Raw genomic sequence first — 14295 nt, 5'->3', positions numbered from 1 at the left:
TAAATACTACTACCGTTTCGGAAAGCGAAAGAAACGGCAAGAATCTCGCATAGTTGTTTTTTTTTAAATAAACTATTTACAATGATGATGTTATTCACAATCATTGTTCAATCCCAAGTGATGGGACCCGAGCCCAAATCCAGGCTTTTTTTTTTCTAAAAAAGTATGTATTATTTTAATAAAGAATATTTCTTTATTAAATTAAATTAATAAACTTTTTAAATTTGTTAAACGGCAGATTGAATACTTATTATAAAATCAAAATCAAAATATACTTTATTCAAGTAGGCTTTTACAAGCACTTTTGAATCGTCATTCAACAAACTATTTAAAGTAAAGCACCGGTTCGGAATGTAGATTCTACCGAGAAGAACCGGCAAGAAATTCAGTAGTTACTCTTTTTTCAATATCTAAAAATATAGTCATCAGTTAGTTAAATACAATTATATATGTATGTTATGTCTCCTGCCTGGAAGTCAACAAGCATGATCTCCACGCTTTTTTATCATCAATATAATCTTGTATCGAATAATATGCCTTCTTTACCAATGTATTTTTTACAATTGACTTGAATCTACCAAACGGCAAACTTATCATCAGCAGCCTGTAAATTTTCCCACTGCTGGGATAAAGGCCTCCTCTCCCTTTGAGGAGAAGGTTTGGAGCATATTCCACCACGCTGTTCCAATGCGGGTTGGCGGAATACACATGTGGCAGAATTTCGTTGAAATTAGACACATGCAGGTTTCCTCACAATGTTTTCCTACACCACCGGCGCTCGAGATGAATTATAACCACAAATTAAGCACATGAAAATTCAGTGGTGCCTGCCTGGGTTTGAACTGGGCAATCTCGGCTCTTATAAAAAGTTATAAAATGTATATATGTGTATACCATGACGAGTGGGTGTTCCTACCCACAAAACTTCCGTAAATCTTACCCTATTCATGAGCACGGCACGACGTATCTCACGGACTGCGTCGTAAACGAGACGCGATGCGTCGATAAAGTCGTTCTCGTCGAGGCCCGCGCCCGCGCCATCTCCGAGCGCAGACACCGCCGCGTCGACACGGACGGCGAACTTTGACATCACTGGAATATCAAAATAAAATTTAATTAGAAATATAATAACGTAAAACTCATTTATTAATTACTAGCTGTTTCCCGCGAACCATAAAATAGACCTTAGGCTATATTCTCTTAAGTTATAAACAGAAATTATATTTTATGTAGTTATAAATAAATTTCAGGACTGACCATTGAACTTGGCATCCATTCAGATCTCAATTCCTTTGTCGTTGAAGTCAACAACCAAGGCCCATATCATAATATTGAACTTGGCTCTCATTTCATATTTATGTTTTGAAGGGTTATTATATTGCCTTACATTATTGTGACTTCCATAGAAATAAATAACAAAATTTTATAAATATTAACAGATGTTCAGACTGTGACCAATATTTTATTGCTTCATGATGTCATCGTACTAAATATTTATTAAACAAAGTATTTTTGGAATCGATTTTAGTCGCATACTAAAAGCACGGAAATACGACCTTATAGTATTGAGCTCAAATCGGGCTACTGCAGAGCTCCCTTTGCCTTAATGCATTTGACACGACCACAATTACATTGTTCAACAATAATAATAATTATTTATTTATTTAAGCATCATATTGCACGATTAACAAGATGTGAACGATAACAACTGCGACAGTGTAGAACAGCGTTGTAGAACTATCGATAGTTTGACTATCGATAGTTGATCTCGAAAACTATTCAGGATATCGATAGTACTATCGATTGTATCAATACCATCGATAGCTCTCCGTGAGCTATACTATTGATTACGGCAATACTATCGATACTATCGATATATTGCTCTCTGTATGCAATACTATTGGGAGCAGCGATACTATTGATACTATCGATAGTATCGAATATTTTGGTCTATCGATAGTTTAGGTTAAAAGTAATACTATCGATAGTATTGCACATCGATAGCTCCCCATCGATACTATCGGTACTATCGATAGTATTGACACGTGACAATACTATCGATAGACTATAGATACTATCTCCAACATCTTAACTATCGATAGCCCACTATCGATAGTCTATCGATAGTGGGCTATCGATTTTTTTTTGTGTTATCGGTAGGCGGACGAGCAAATAGGCCACCTAATGGTAAGTGGTCTACCACCGCCCACAGACAATAGCGCTGTAAGAAATATTAACCATTCCTTACATCACCAATGCGTCACCAACCTTGGGAACTAAGATGTTATGTCCCTTGTGCCTGTAGTTACACTGGCGCACTCACGCTTCAAACCGGAACACAACAATACTGAGTACTGCTGTTTGGCGGTAGAATATCTGATGAGCGGGTGGTACCTACCCAGACGGGCTTGCACAAAGCCCTACCATCAAGTCTCGATATGCAACAATAACAGAATTGATTACACTAGGTAAAACTGTGGTTCTGTTATTACCGCAGTTTAGGATAATATATTGTTGCCTAAGGTCTGTCTTGGCTAGTTCTCATATACGAATTATATTATAGCCTTCGCAAGTTCTAAGCCTGTTAATTTGTGTTTATAATTTACAAATAAATTATTTACACAAATTAAGTATGCAAAAATTCAATGGTACTTGTCTAGATATGAACTCGATTCAAACTACAATTAGTGTTTATGAACATATAAGAACTAGCCAAGACCTTAGGCTACAATATGTTATCCTAAATTATTAGAAGAAATGATATTTTATGTAGTTATAAATAAATTTCAAGAAGGACCATTGTACTTGGCACCCATTTAGATCTCAATTCTTTTGTCGTTGAATTCAACAACCAAGGTATATATTATCCATACTATTGGACTTGACTCTTATTTTTACATTTATGTTTTTGATGGGTACTAGGTAATGATAACAGACACAATTAAATAAATCAACAAACTTTTAGAATAATAAAGTGGCAATGATGAATTTGTTAACAAAAAAATAAAAACAAAAGAAAAGTTTGAATAAAACTGTGTATAAAATAGAAAGAGATAGACATGGATAGAAAGAGAGGGAAGAGTCGCCTGAAACAACGCTATCCCCTTACGTAAGCTCGTGAGCTAGAACTGTGAGCCGCGTTAAATAACTTCGTTCGGAAACATCTCATCAAATATTTCGTACGATTCGAATTAAATAAATTTATACGCACCTTGAACTTTTAATAAACAGACCTTCGCTGTTAATTTATTTAAATTGAATATTTGTTTTGTTTTTTTTTTTTTTACTAAGAACGACTTCATATTATACATTACATTTGAATATTTTAATATATAATTAACAAAGACGACCTCCGTGGTCGAGTAGTGTGTACACCGGTTTTCATGGGTACGCCACTCCGAGGTCCCGGGTTCGATTCCCGGCCGAGTCGATGTAGACTGTCTTGGGTCTGGGTGTATGTGGTACCGTCGTTACTTCTGATTTTCCATAACTCTAGTGCTTTAGCTACTTACATTGGGATCAGAGTAGTGTGTGTGATGTTACTATTGCGGAACGCCACAGATATTTAATCTGTTAAAGTTTCGGCCTTTTTATAATATAGATACTCCCTTCGGGATTTTATTAACAAAGTAGGATTACTCGCTGTTGCGTCACAATATATTTACGACAATATTATGTATATTCAATGTAACATTGATCACTTGATAGAATCAGTGATAATCATTGTATGTTCACGAGACGTAAGGATAAGCTTATAACGCCAAGATTCCGACTTCGAATATTAAAAAAAAATCATTCCATAGTCAATTCCCGCGGGCAATTTTAATTATGTCGGCGTTTCTCAGAGGGATCGCATCAGAAATAAGGTCAGAGAACCAAAGTCATCGACATAGCCCACCGGATTAGTAAGTCGAAGTGGCAGTGAGCCGGCCATATTTGTCGTAGAACCGATAACCGTTGGGGAAAACGTGTTCTAGAGTGGAGACTGCGTCTCGGCAAACGTGGAGTAGGACGTTCTCCGGCACGGTGATGTGACGATTTGCGCAAGATGGCTGGCAGGAGTTGGACGCGAGTTGCCGAAGAAAGACCACAGTGGCGTGCATTTGGAGAGGTCTAGGTCCAACATGATGTGGGCTGATGACGAAGCATACACAGGGACAGACAGCGGTAAGCGACTTTTTTTTAAACCATGTAAAGATGTTGGAAAAGACATAAACGTCAAATTGATAATCACCTTTTTTTTGAAGTCGATTAAAAATATCACTCGTCTATATTCACACTCATAGATGTTGAAACATACGGATCTTAATTTCGCTTCTAACGTTTGCAGAAGTTGATGTAAACAAACTTGAGATTTTCACATTATTGGTGGTAGGGCTTTGTGCCAGCCCGTGTGGGTACGTACGACATCATATACTCTACCACCAAACAGAAGTTGTGTTTTGATATGAAGGGTGAGTGACCAGTATTACGGACTAATATTTTTTAGAAAAGTTTCCTAGATTTATTTAACATAAATATTTTTCTATTTTAATAGAATATTATTTATGTCAAATAAATCACTCACTCTTCAAACCGGAACACAACAATACTAAGTCCTGCTGTTTGGCGGTAGAGTATCTGATGAGTGGGTGGTACCTACCCAGAAGTTTATTATACCCGTACTGTTGTGTTCTCGTTGGAAACGAACTAGTTTGATTATAATTCATTTTGTGCATTGGAGTATTCAAGTACCAAGCATACCCCTCTTAAAAGGGGCCTGTAGCAGATGGATAGTTTAGAATGAAAATTGTTACCATAATAAAGGCACGAGGGACAAAATATCTTAGTTCCCAAGGTTGGTGGCGCATTGGCGATGTAAGGAATGGTTAATATTACTTCAAGCGCCATTTTCTATAGGCGGTGGAGAACTACCATCAGGCTATGACCATATGACCATATGACCGTCCGCCAACTTATACCATAAAAACAAAACTACTACTCCATCAAAAAAATATCACTATGTACTATGTTACCTATATATGTAAATTATTGATTGTCAAAAACGTCCTCTATATGGCCAAAAATTCGTTTAAATAGTTTAAAGATAAACTGTTTGTAGATCAAGGTTAGTTACACCTGTTCATACAATGGAGTTGACTATATAATCATTTATATACATACGTGACTAGGTCTCTACAAATATACCTATATTATCCATACCAATATTATATGCGAAAGTAAATCTGTCTGTCTGTTGATCTATCATGGTCAAACCACTGAGTCGAGCTTATTTAGATAGATTTAAATATTAATTTTAATTTTTGATTATGAGCAACACACGCTAAGGAATGTTATCTAGATCAAAATTGTGTGAGTCCGTAATTTTAATGTATGTTCTGATTGTATTCCGTTTGTGAACCTATGTATAAATAAAATAAATAATTAATTTTGGTATGAAGCAAGATTAACTTTTTTATGTCCGACGCCAGACGATCAACCCCTAAAAAGCGTGCGAAGCCGCTTGCGACTACTAGTTGTGACTAGTACTACTAGTTGTTACTAGTAGTAATTGCAAAGATCTAAGCATACACAGGGACAGACAGCGGTAGGCGATTTTGTTATGTAATGATGATGGAAAAGACATACACGACTAACTGATAAACTCCTTTTTTTTTAAGTCGATTAAAAATATCACCCGGCTTTCTTCAAACTCATAGATTTTGAAAAATACGGATCTTAATTTCGCTTCTAACATTATATCAATACATAGTATAAAACTAAGTCGCTTCCCGCTGTCTCTCTGTCCCTGTGTATGCTTAGATCTTTAAAACGACAAAACAAAAGATTTTGATGCGATTTTTTTAAATATATAGAGTGATTCAAGAGGTTTATATGTATAATACATGCATTTAGAGGTTTCTAAAGTGATGTCGTAAACAAATATATTGTTTTACATTGCAAACGCTGGCTTAACCCTACGAGATAGATCAAATCAATGTACAGTATTGTACACCTTAAAAAGATCTTCAAAAAAGTCCGCGATGGTATATGTCTATCTCTTAGGGATAGATTTACGAAGCAATTTTAAGCAATACAGCATTAATACTTATCCAATTAAGTACCCTTAACACATTGTACATTTAATATAGATCAATATGGCCCTTTACAGCGTGTAATTTAAATGAATATTTACAAAAATATTATAGATTTAAAACGCAGGACATAGCGGTTTGTATTGTCTAACGACAAAAAAGCTGTGAACGTTGTAGGACATTCTGTAGTATATTTAGTATCAGCATTGCACACGTGCGAAGCCGGGGCGGTTCGCTAGTAGTATATATAACATTAACAGTCTGTAAATGTCTCCCAAAATCGTTAAGGCCAAATCCCCGTTTTGGGAAGTTTTCGAGCTTATTCCAACACGTTAGTACCAATGTGCCCTGGTGGATACACATGTGACAGAATTTTATTCAAAGAAGACACATGCAGGTTTCCTCACGATGTTAACCTTACCTTCGAGCACGAGATAAATTACAAACACAAATTGAATGATATTTATTTAGTAGTTTTTAACTTTAAACAGTCATTGGCATTTGGGCGTAAGACCGTATCGTGTGTCGTGCCGTCAAACGTCACGACGCTCTCTCATACCGTCACGTCACTCCGCCCGCTCTCTGCTGTCTCGTGTACGCGTGTACTATATATTCAGTTGTTATATTTCATTATAATAAGATATGCTTTATGTAAAAAAAAAATGTAATTTGTAACGTAATATACATACCTTTATATGCTGTGCTATATAAGCGACTAGCTGAGCATGCGGATTTACTCACGCGAAATTGATAAAACTACATCTTTAACGCACGAACTGCCACGCCCTATTTTACTTCTCGCCCTATATTTTTCCCTGGACTCGAACTATCTCCATACAAAAAAATCATCTAAATCGGTTCACTTTTACAAGATCTCCTTAATTAAAGGAGTTACTTCTTTGGCGACGCAGACGTTCATTAAGAAAACATTTTCGAAAAATTTCAACAATAATGAAATTGATGGACTTCGTATGAATTTCGTCCATACGAAGTCGGGGCGGACAGTGTATGTATTTAAACGTACAAATAAAGACAGCAATCGAAACAAGACATACTTCACTAAAGTACGCTCTTACAAGCTCTTAATAAACGTCATTATACAGGATTAACTAAAATGGTTCCGGTTCTACCACCGGTTCCGAATTGAGAGTCTGCCGAGAAGAATCGTCTAGACAGTCATCTAACATTAATATAGTCTATTCTTTGATATTCCAATTTTTTGTTTTCTCTTCTGGCGGTAAATTCTCTATTCCTTACTTATTCCCTTTAATGGTTAATATTTCTAACGCTGCCAATGTCTATGGATTATTATAAAAAAATATGGGAATAATTTAATGGTGATGAGATGTTAGTTAATATCCCGTGTGAAAAAAACAATATAAGAAAAATAGTTCACTCAACTGTAAGTCGCGTAAAAGAATTTCGTTGCAATAATAATTACCAGCGAAAAAATAAAATATCAACCGAACGCGTCGGAAACGCACGCAATAGCATCACGTATGTTTTCAGTCGGAATAACCTAGTATAAATTGAGTATTTAGCAATTTCGATATTATTCATTTTACGATGTGGGGCAGCCTGTTCGTTCTCTTGGCGTTTAATTACGTCGAAGGCGATGTTCGATTGGATCCCTTGGTGTCTACTACCCAGGGTCTGGTCAAAGGTCTGAGGACTGACGAAGACTATTCTATATTTCTGGGTATACCTTACGCCAGGATCAATGAACAGAATCCATTTGGGGTACGTATTATAATCTGTACTATACTAATATTATAAATGCGAGAGTAACTCTGAGACGTTTTCATGGAATCAAAAATTTGATAAAATTCAGTACAAAGCCTCTTAAACTTCAAGGATGTTCTTAAGCTATTTTTATACCTATAAACTATGACCACCCCCTCCTATCACGCGGGCGAAAAGTAATGCTTATATTATTTTTATATAAAATATATTTCATTGACTGCCTCGTTGTTCTAGTGGTTAGACATAAGGCAGCAGAACCCTATTTTCTGGGTTTAAAATGCAGGTCGGGCCGATAAATAGTGATCAAGATTCTTATTGAAAAATTCTCAGTGATAGTACGGAGTATAGAAGTTGGAAGTGTGTACAATCCCGTGTTTCGAAAAGCACGTATATTGGACCTGCTCCTCAACTCTTGCCGGTCGTGACGGATTTGCCGTCCTATCTGATTATGAGAATGATCAAATAGGGAGTGCACCTGTTTGAGCACACGCAAAACTTAGTAGTACTTACGCGGATCTGAACTCGCAGACTTCGCTAAAATCGTATGGACCTATTGGACCATCAACGCTTTTCTAATATATTACATGACCGATATGAACGATATGAAATATACATTCCAGGTCGCCGAACCTTACCCGTATTCCGATGCAATATACGACGCGTATGAAGATCCACCAGAATGCCCTCAAATGCTGGCCAGCGATCCCATCGGAAACCTCGATTGCTTGCGTCTCAACATCTACGTACCAAACAAAGCCAGTTCTCGAAATAAATTACCAGTAATCGTGTGGCTTCACGGCGGTGGATTCAGTGTAGGCTACAACAAGCAAAACTATTTCGGGGGTAAATATTTAGTCAACCATGACGTAATAGTCGTAGCCCCAAATTACAGACTTGGCGTATACGGTTTCATGTGCCTCGATACTCCAGAAGTACCAGGCAATCAAGGTCTCAAAGACCAGCTAAGAGCTTTACGATGGATCAAAGACAACATCGCATCGTTCGGCGGAGACGTTAACAAAATAACCCTAATGGGCGAAAGCGCTGGAAGCACTTCAGTTGAAGCTCACATCGTATCCAAAACAGAAAAACTATTCAACAATGTTATCCTACAAAGCGGGACACTGTTCAAGCCACGAGTTATTTCAAAGCCCGACTTGAATGCTCCAATTAAAATCGCAGAACAATTAGGTTTGCAAACTAACAACAAATCCGAAGCTTTAAAGTTTCTATCGACGGCAGATCCTAAATTAGTAATCGCTGCGACGTCAAATTTACCAATAGAATTTACTTTATGTTTAGAGAAGGAATTCGATAATGTCGAGAACATATTGGTCGAAATGCCTTACAGAACAGACGCGCCAAAAGTGAACGGTATAAACGTACTCGCTGGATACACAAGCCGCGAAGGTTTAATACTGAACGCGAAGAGCCCTTACGATTACATTGAAAATCCAAATTATTTCCGCAAAACACTCGGAGAAGTCTTCAAATATGACGAAGGTTTCGATCAAATGGTTGATATCGTGCGCAATTTTTACGTAGCCAATGCAAACCTGAGCGAAGATGACACCAATATTATAAATTTCAAGGGCGATTTCTTTTACAATAACCCTTTACAGAGGAGTTTGGGAAAACTTTTACAAAATGGCGCTAATAGTATATATCAATATTTGTTTTCATATGATGGAGATTTGAATTATATAAAGAATAAATATAACATAAGTTTGGGAGGCGCTTCGCATGGTGACGAACTCGGATACTTGTTTGTTATGAGTGATGATAGAACTGCTCCATCAGCCGAAGATCAAATGGTCATTGATCGTATGACGACAATTTGGACGAACTTCGCTAAATACGGGTACGGTACAAACATTTGGTACTGTTTTTTTACTGTAAGGATCAGTGTGCCATTGTAACTTCAGGCAAACAAAGTTGGTGGAATGGTTCTTACAACACTAATGTCTATGGGCGGTGGTGGTTTGCGTGTCTATATCATACAATAAACAAAGTAACTATTTACATAGATTATTGAATCCAATAATTAAACTATTAATCATCCCATCTCGTGGTTTTTCAAATCAAATTTATGGAACAACAGGTTGGGAAACTAAAGATCGATCTCTCTCTTTTTCTTTCTCTCGCAAATAAACATAAGCATACATACATACATACATACATACATACATACATACATAAGCGTACAAGTATGTACCTGTATTTGATTCGTTCGAATGAGCATTAAGTATAATATGGGCAGCAATATGTCATTCGATAAAACGTTATCTGATATAAAGTCACCACCGCCAAAAGACATAGCTACGGTAATATATGACAACTAAAAAACTAAATGTTATGTTCCTTTAGACTGTATCTCAGTTTACCCTTCAAGTCGGAACACAACAATACTGAGTGTTGTTTGGCGGTAGAATATCTGATGAGTGGGTGTTACCTAACCAGACGGATTTGCACAAAACCTTACCATAGATTAACTTCTGGTACCGTTATGAAGAACATAAATATCTACATTCACACTTTAAATATTATTATATGTCCCAATTGACAAATCGATTCGAAGTATTAAAGAGTTAAGTATTACATCGATGATATCAGGTATGCAATAAATTTCGAACTTTCCAGAAAACCAGTACCATACGAAACGGAACAGCTACCCGTGACATGGGAACCAATTACACATGAAACTATACCCTGCTTGAACATAGACTCTGATTTGACGATGATATCGAGACCTTTTAACAGCAGACTCGCATTCTGGGAGCTCTTCTATACAGCGAACGAACGCAGACTCAAGGACTTGACGATAAACGACGACATTTATTACTAGTTTATTTTAACATTTAACATTTAGTTTTGTTTTGTCAACGGTAAATAAATGGTGAGTTGTTCGTTAATCTTTGTTTTTTTTTTCTTTTGTTGGTTTATTTTTATCTAAGGCCATATAACCCGAATGATGAGAGTCTTCAATCACAATTCCCAAAAACAATTAGTTTCCACCAACGTGAGGAGGGGGTAGATATTGCTTTTTGCGTACCTATTAAAGACTACGCAAATTTTCATAATGACTGTTGTACTGCTTGTTGGTGTTGTCAAATAAATAAATAAATAAACAGTAACCTATGACCTTACTTGGAATTCAAGCAAGCAAATTTCATCAGATTCGGTTCAGTTGTTTGTTAGTTGCATTTATAATAATAATAAATATTGGGCAACATCACATACGTTACTCCGATCCGAATGTAAGTAGCTAAAGCGCTTGTGTTATGGAAAATCAGAAGTAACGACGATACCACAAACACCCAGACCCAAGACAACATAGAAAACTAATGAACTTTTTCAACATCGACTCGGCCGGGAATTGAACCTGGGACCTCGGAGTGGCGTACCCATGAAAACCAGTGTACACACTACTTGACCATGGAGGTCGTCAATATTAGTATAGATAAAATAGTGTGAATCGTCGTTACAAATATTCAGTCAATCCTAAATAATATTATAAAGGCGTAAGTGATTATTTTTGTTACGCAATTATGAGCATTTACACTGAACGGAACACACATACACGTTATCGTGAGCAATAAAGAACATACGGTACCAAACATCCCCCCTTCCATTACAGGCGAAATCGCAGAGATAAACTAGTATATTAAATACGTGGTTCATTTTTATTGAGATTGTGTTAAGAGTAAAAAGATATCAATTATTTCCAGCTTAGTATCAATAGGTATCGATCTATCTTCCAGATCCGATAACCTTATCTGATAAACATCATCTAAGATATATTCAAAGTCAATGTGAATTCATTACCCTAGCCTCTAAGATGTGGGCAAGAGCTTGGGTTCTGGTGCTGGTGATTGGGTTCACGCAGGGTACCCTCAGATTGGATCCCCTGGTGGATACGCAGCAGGGTCTGATTAGAGGTCTGAGGGCTGATGATGGCGACTACTCCATGTTTTTGGGCATACCATACGCTCAGGTCAACGAGGACAATCCTTTTGGGGTAAGTATTACTATTATTCCATTAGTATTAGTGTGATATTCAAAGTAATTTAAAACGATTTTTTATTTTTGAGTCAATATTTTTGGTGAAACCTATTTAACAGAATATTTTTTTTGGGTAGACTAATCTTGAACTTATAAAAGACTAGTTCGATAAACGGATTTGAATTGGGGTAAGTATTAGTATTATTCCATTAGTATTTTTGGTATTCAAATTAATTCCCATTAAGTATAAATATCCCAGTATTTTAAGTTAAGCGATTTTACAACCTAAAATTTCATAACAATCAAAATTCATATATTTTTTTGGACAGACCAATCTTGAACTATTAGTAGCTTTATATTTAATTAAAACTTATAAAAGCCTCACATAAAAAAGAGTATCTACTAGCTAAGTCCTTACGCTGCATATTAAAAACTTTATCTGTGGGAAAGTTTTGTAGATTTGATGATGTGACACTTATAAGAAACAGTACTTCTCTATAATTACTTGGTGGGAGGGCTCTGTGCAAGCCCGTCTAGATAGGTACTATCCACTCAAAACATATTCTAAGATCAAGTGAGAGAGTCAGTCTAATTACAATGTTCGTAACATAACAGTTCCCAAGGTGGACGATGGAAGGAATAAAAGGTTAAAATTTCTCAAGGCGCCAATGCGGGCAGTGTTGTACATTCACCACGAGTACCATTTACCCAAACCGAAAAAAATTCTATCAATTGGAATTGAAAAAATAATTTCGTATATAATAGTCTAAATCTTGATCATTAAACAAGCTATACTAGCTAGCATTAAACCCGCGGAGAGCGACAAGTGAAGTTTATAATCGCAAGATATTGTACAGTAATAGCGAGATCTTATCTTATATATGTGTCAAGTTAGCAATTGGCTACAGAGTGAGATAAATGTTGAAATATTTGATTTTGATAAAAAACCGGGCGTGTCTTGCATGAAGGTCACGTGACAGCTTTTCAGTATTAATTCTACACCAACATAACAATACTCAGTATTGACCCAGTGTAATTAAAACAGGCACAAGGAGAACACCGACGATGTGAGGGATGGTCAACATTTCTTACAGTGCCTGTCTTTGGGCTGTGGTGAATTGCCATCAAATGGCCCATTAACAAATAGCTTAATCTTCTAAAAGGCAGTAATGCATATGTCACAAACAGATGCTCCAATTTTATTGATTTATAAACGTAACATGAAGAATATTGGTCCCGAGGTCCCGAGGTTCTGCCTTTGAATTCCATGTCGAACCGAAATAGAATTATTAGATTTTTCCGCCTAAAATTCTCAGCAGCAGCTTGGAATCTCGAAGACTTTCGTGCCTCGGAAAGCACGTAGTCTTTGATCCTGCACCTAAACTTTTTTCGGTTCTGTCTGATTTACTATTCCTTTAATTTTGCGAGTGAGGGAATAGAGAGTGAACCTGTGTTTGCGCACACACTTGTGCACTATATATGTCCTGCGTAGTTGATAAGTCCTTAATCGGTCAGGAGGATATAATCATGTATGTGTAAATTACATTTTGTTTAATTTCAGGTCGCCGAACCTTACCCGTATTCCGATGCAATATACGACGCATATGAAGATCCACCGGAATGCCCTCAAATGCTGGCCAGCGATCCCATCGGAAACCTCGATTGCTTACGTCTGAACATCTACGTACCAAACAAAGCCAGTTCTAGAAATAAATTACCAGTAATCGTGTGGCTTCACGGCGGTGGATTCAGCGTAGGCTACAACAAACTAAACTATTATGGGGCGAAATATTTAGTCAACCATGACGTAATAGTCGTAGCCCCAAACTACAGACTTGGCGTATATGGTTTCATGTGTCTCGATACTCCAGAAGTACCAGGCAATCAAGGTCTCAAAGACCAGCTAAGAGCTTTACGATGGATCAAAGACAACATCGCATCGTTCGGCGGAGACATTAACAAGATAACTCTAATGGGCGAAAGCGCTGGAAGCGCTTCAGTTGAAGCTCACATCGTATCCAAAACAGAAAAACTATTCAACAATGTTATCCTACAAAGCGGAACACTTTTAAAACCTCAAGTTATTTCAGAGCCCGACTTGAATGCTCCAATTAAAATTGCAGAACAATTAGGTTTGCAAACTAACAACAACTCCGAAGCTTTAGAGTTCCTATCAATGGCAGATCCTAAATTGGTAAACGCTGCGACGTCAAAATTATCAATGAAATTTACTTTATGTTTAGAGAAAGAATTCGATAATGTTGAGAGCATATTGGTCGAAATGCCTTACGGAACAGACGCGCCGAAAGTGAACGGTATAAACGTACTCGCTGGATACACAAACCGCGAAGGTTTATTAATGAACGCGAACAGTCACTACGATTACATTGAAAATCCAAATTATTTCCGCGAAACACTCGAATCGGTCTTTAAATATGACGAAAGTTTTGATGAAATGGTTGATATCGTCCGCAAT

General features: G+C 36.9%; 1 protein-coding gene across 3 annotated transcripts in view; it reads right to left on the bottom strand.

Moving 5' to 3' along the window:
- LOC125075134 (catenin alpha) overlaps window positions 1–14295 on the bottom strand; it is a 60787-nt gene that overhangs the window by 12317 nt on the left and 34175 nt on the right. For all 3 annotated transcript variants that reach the window (XM_047686732.1, XM_047686734.1, XM_047686733.1), the window contains exon 15: window positions 941–1092. In XM_047686732.1, coding sequence (XP_047542688.1) covers window positions 941–1092 — 152 coding nt within the window. The remainder of the gene's footprint in view (window positions 1–940; window positions 1093–14295) is intronic.

This window comes from Vanessa atalanta, chromosome 30 (genome assembly GCF_905147765.1).
Source record: "Vanessa atalanta chromosome 30, ilVanAtal1.2, whole genome shotgun sequence".
Lineage (NCBI taxonomy): Eukaryota > Metazoa > Arthropoda > Insecta > Lepidoptera > Nymphalidae > Vanessa > Vanessa atalanta.
The sequence above is the reverse complement of the archived record's forward strand: the minus strand, read 5'-3'. Positions and strand labels throughout refer to the sequence as shown.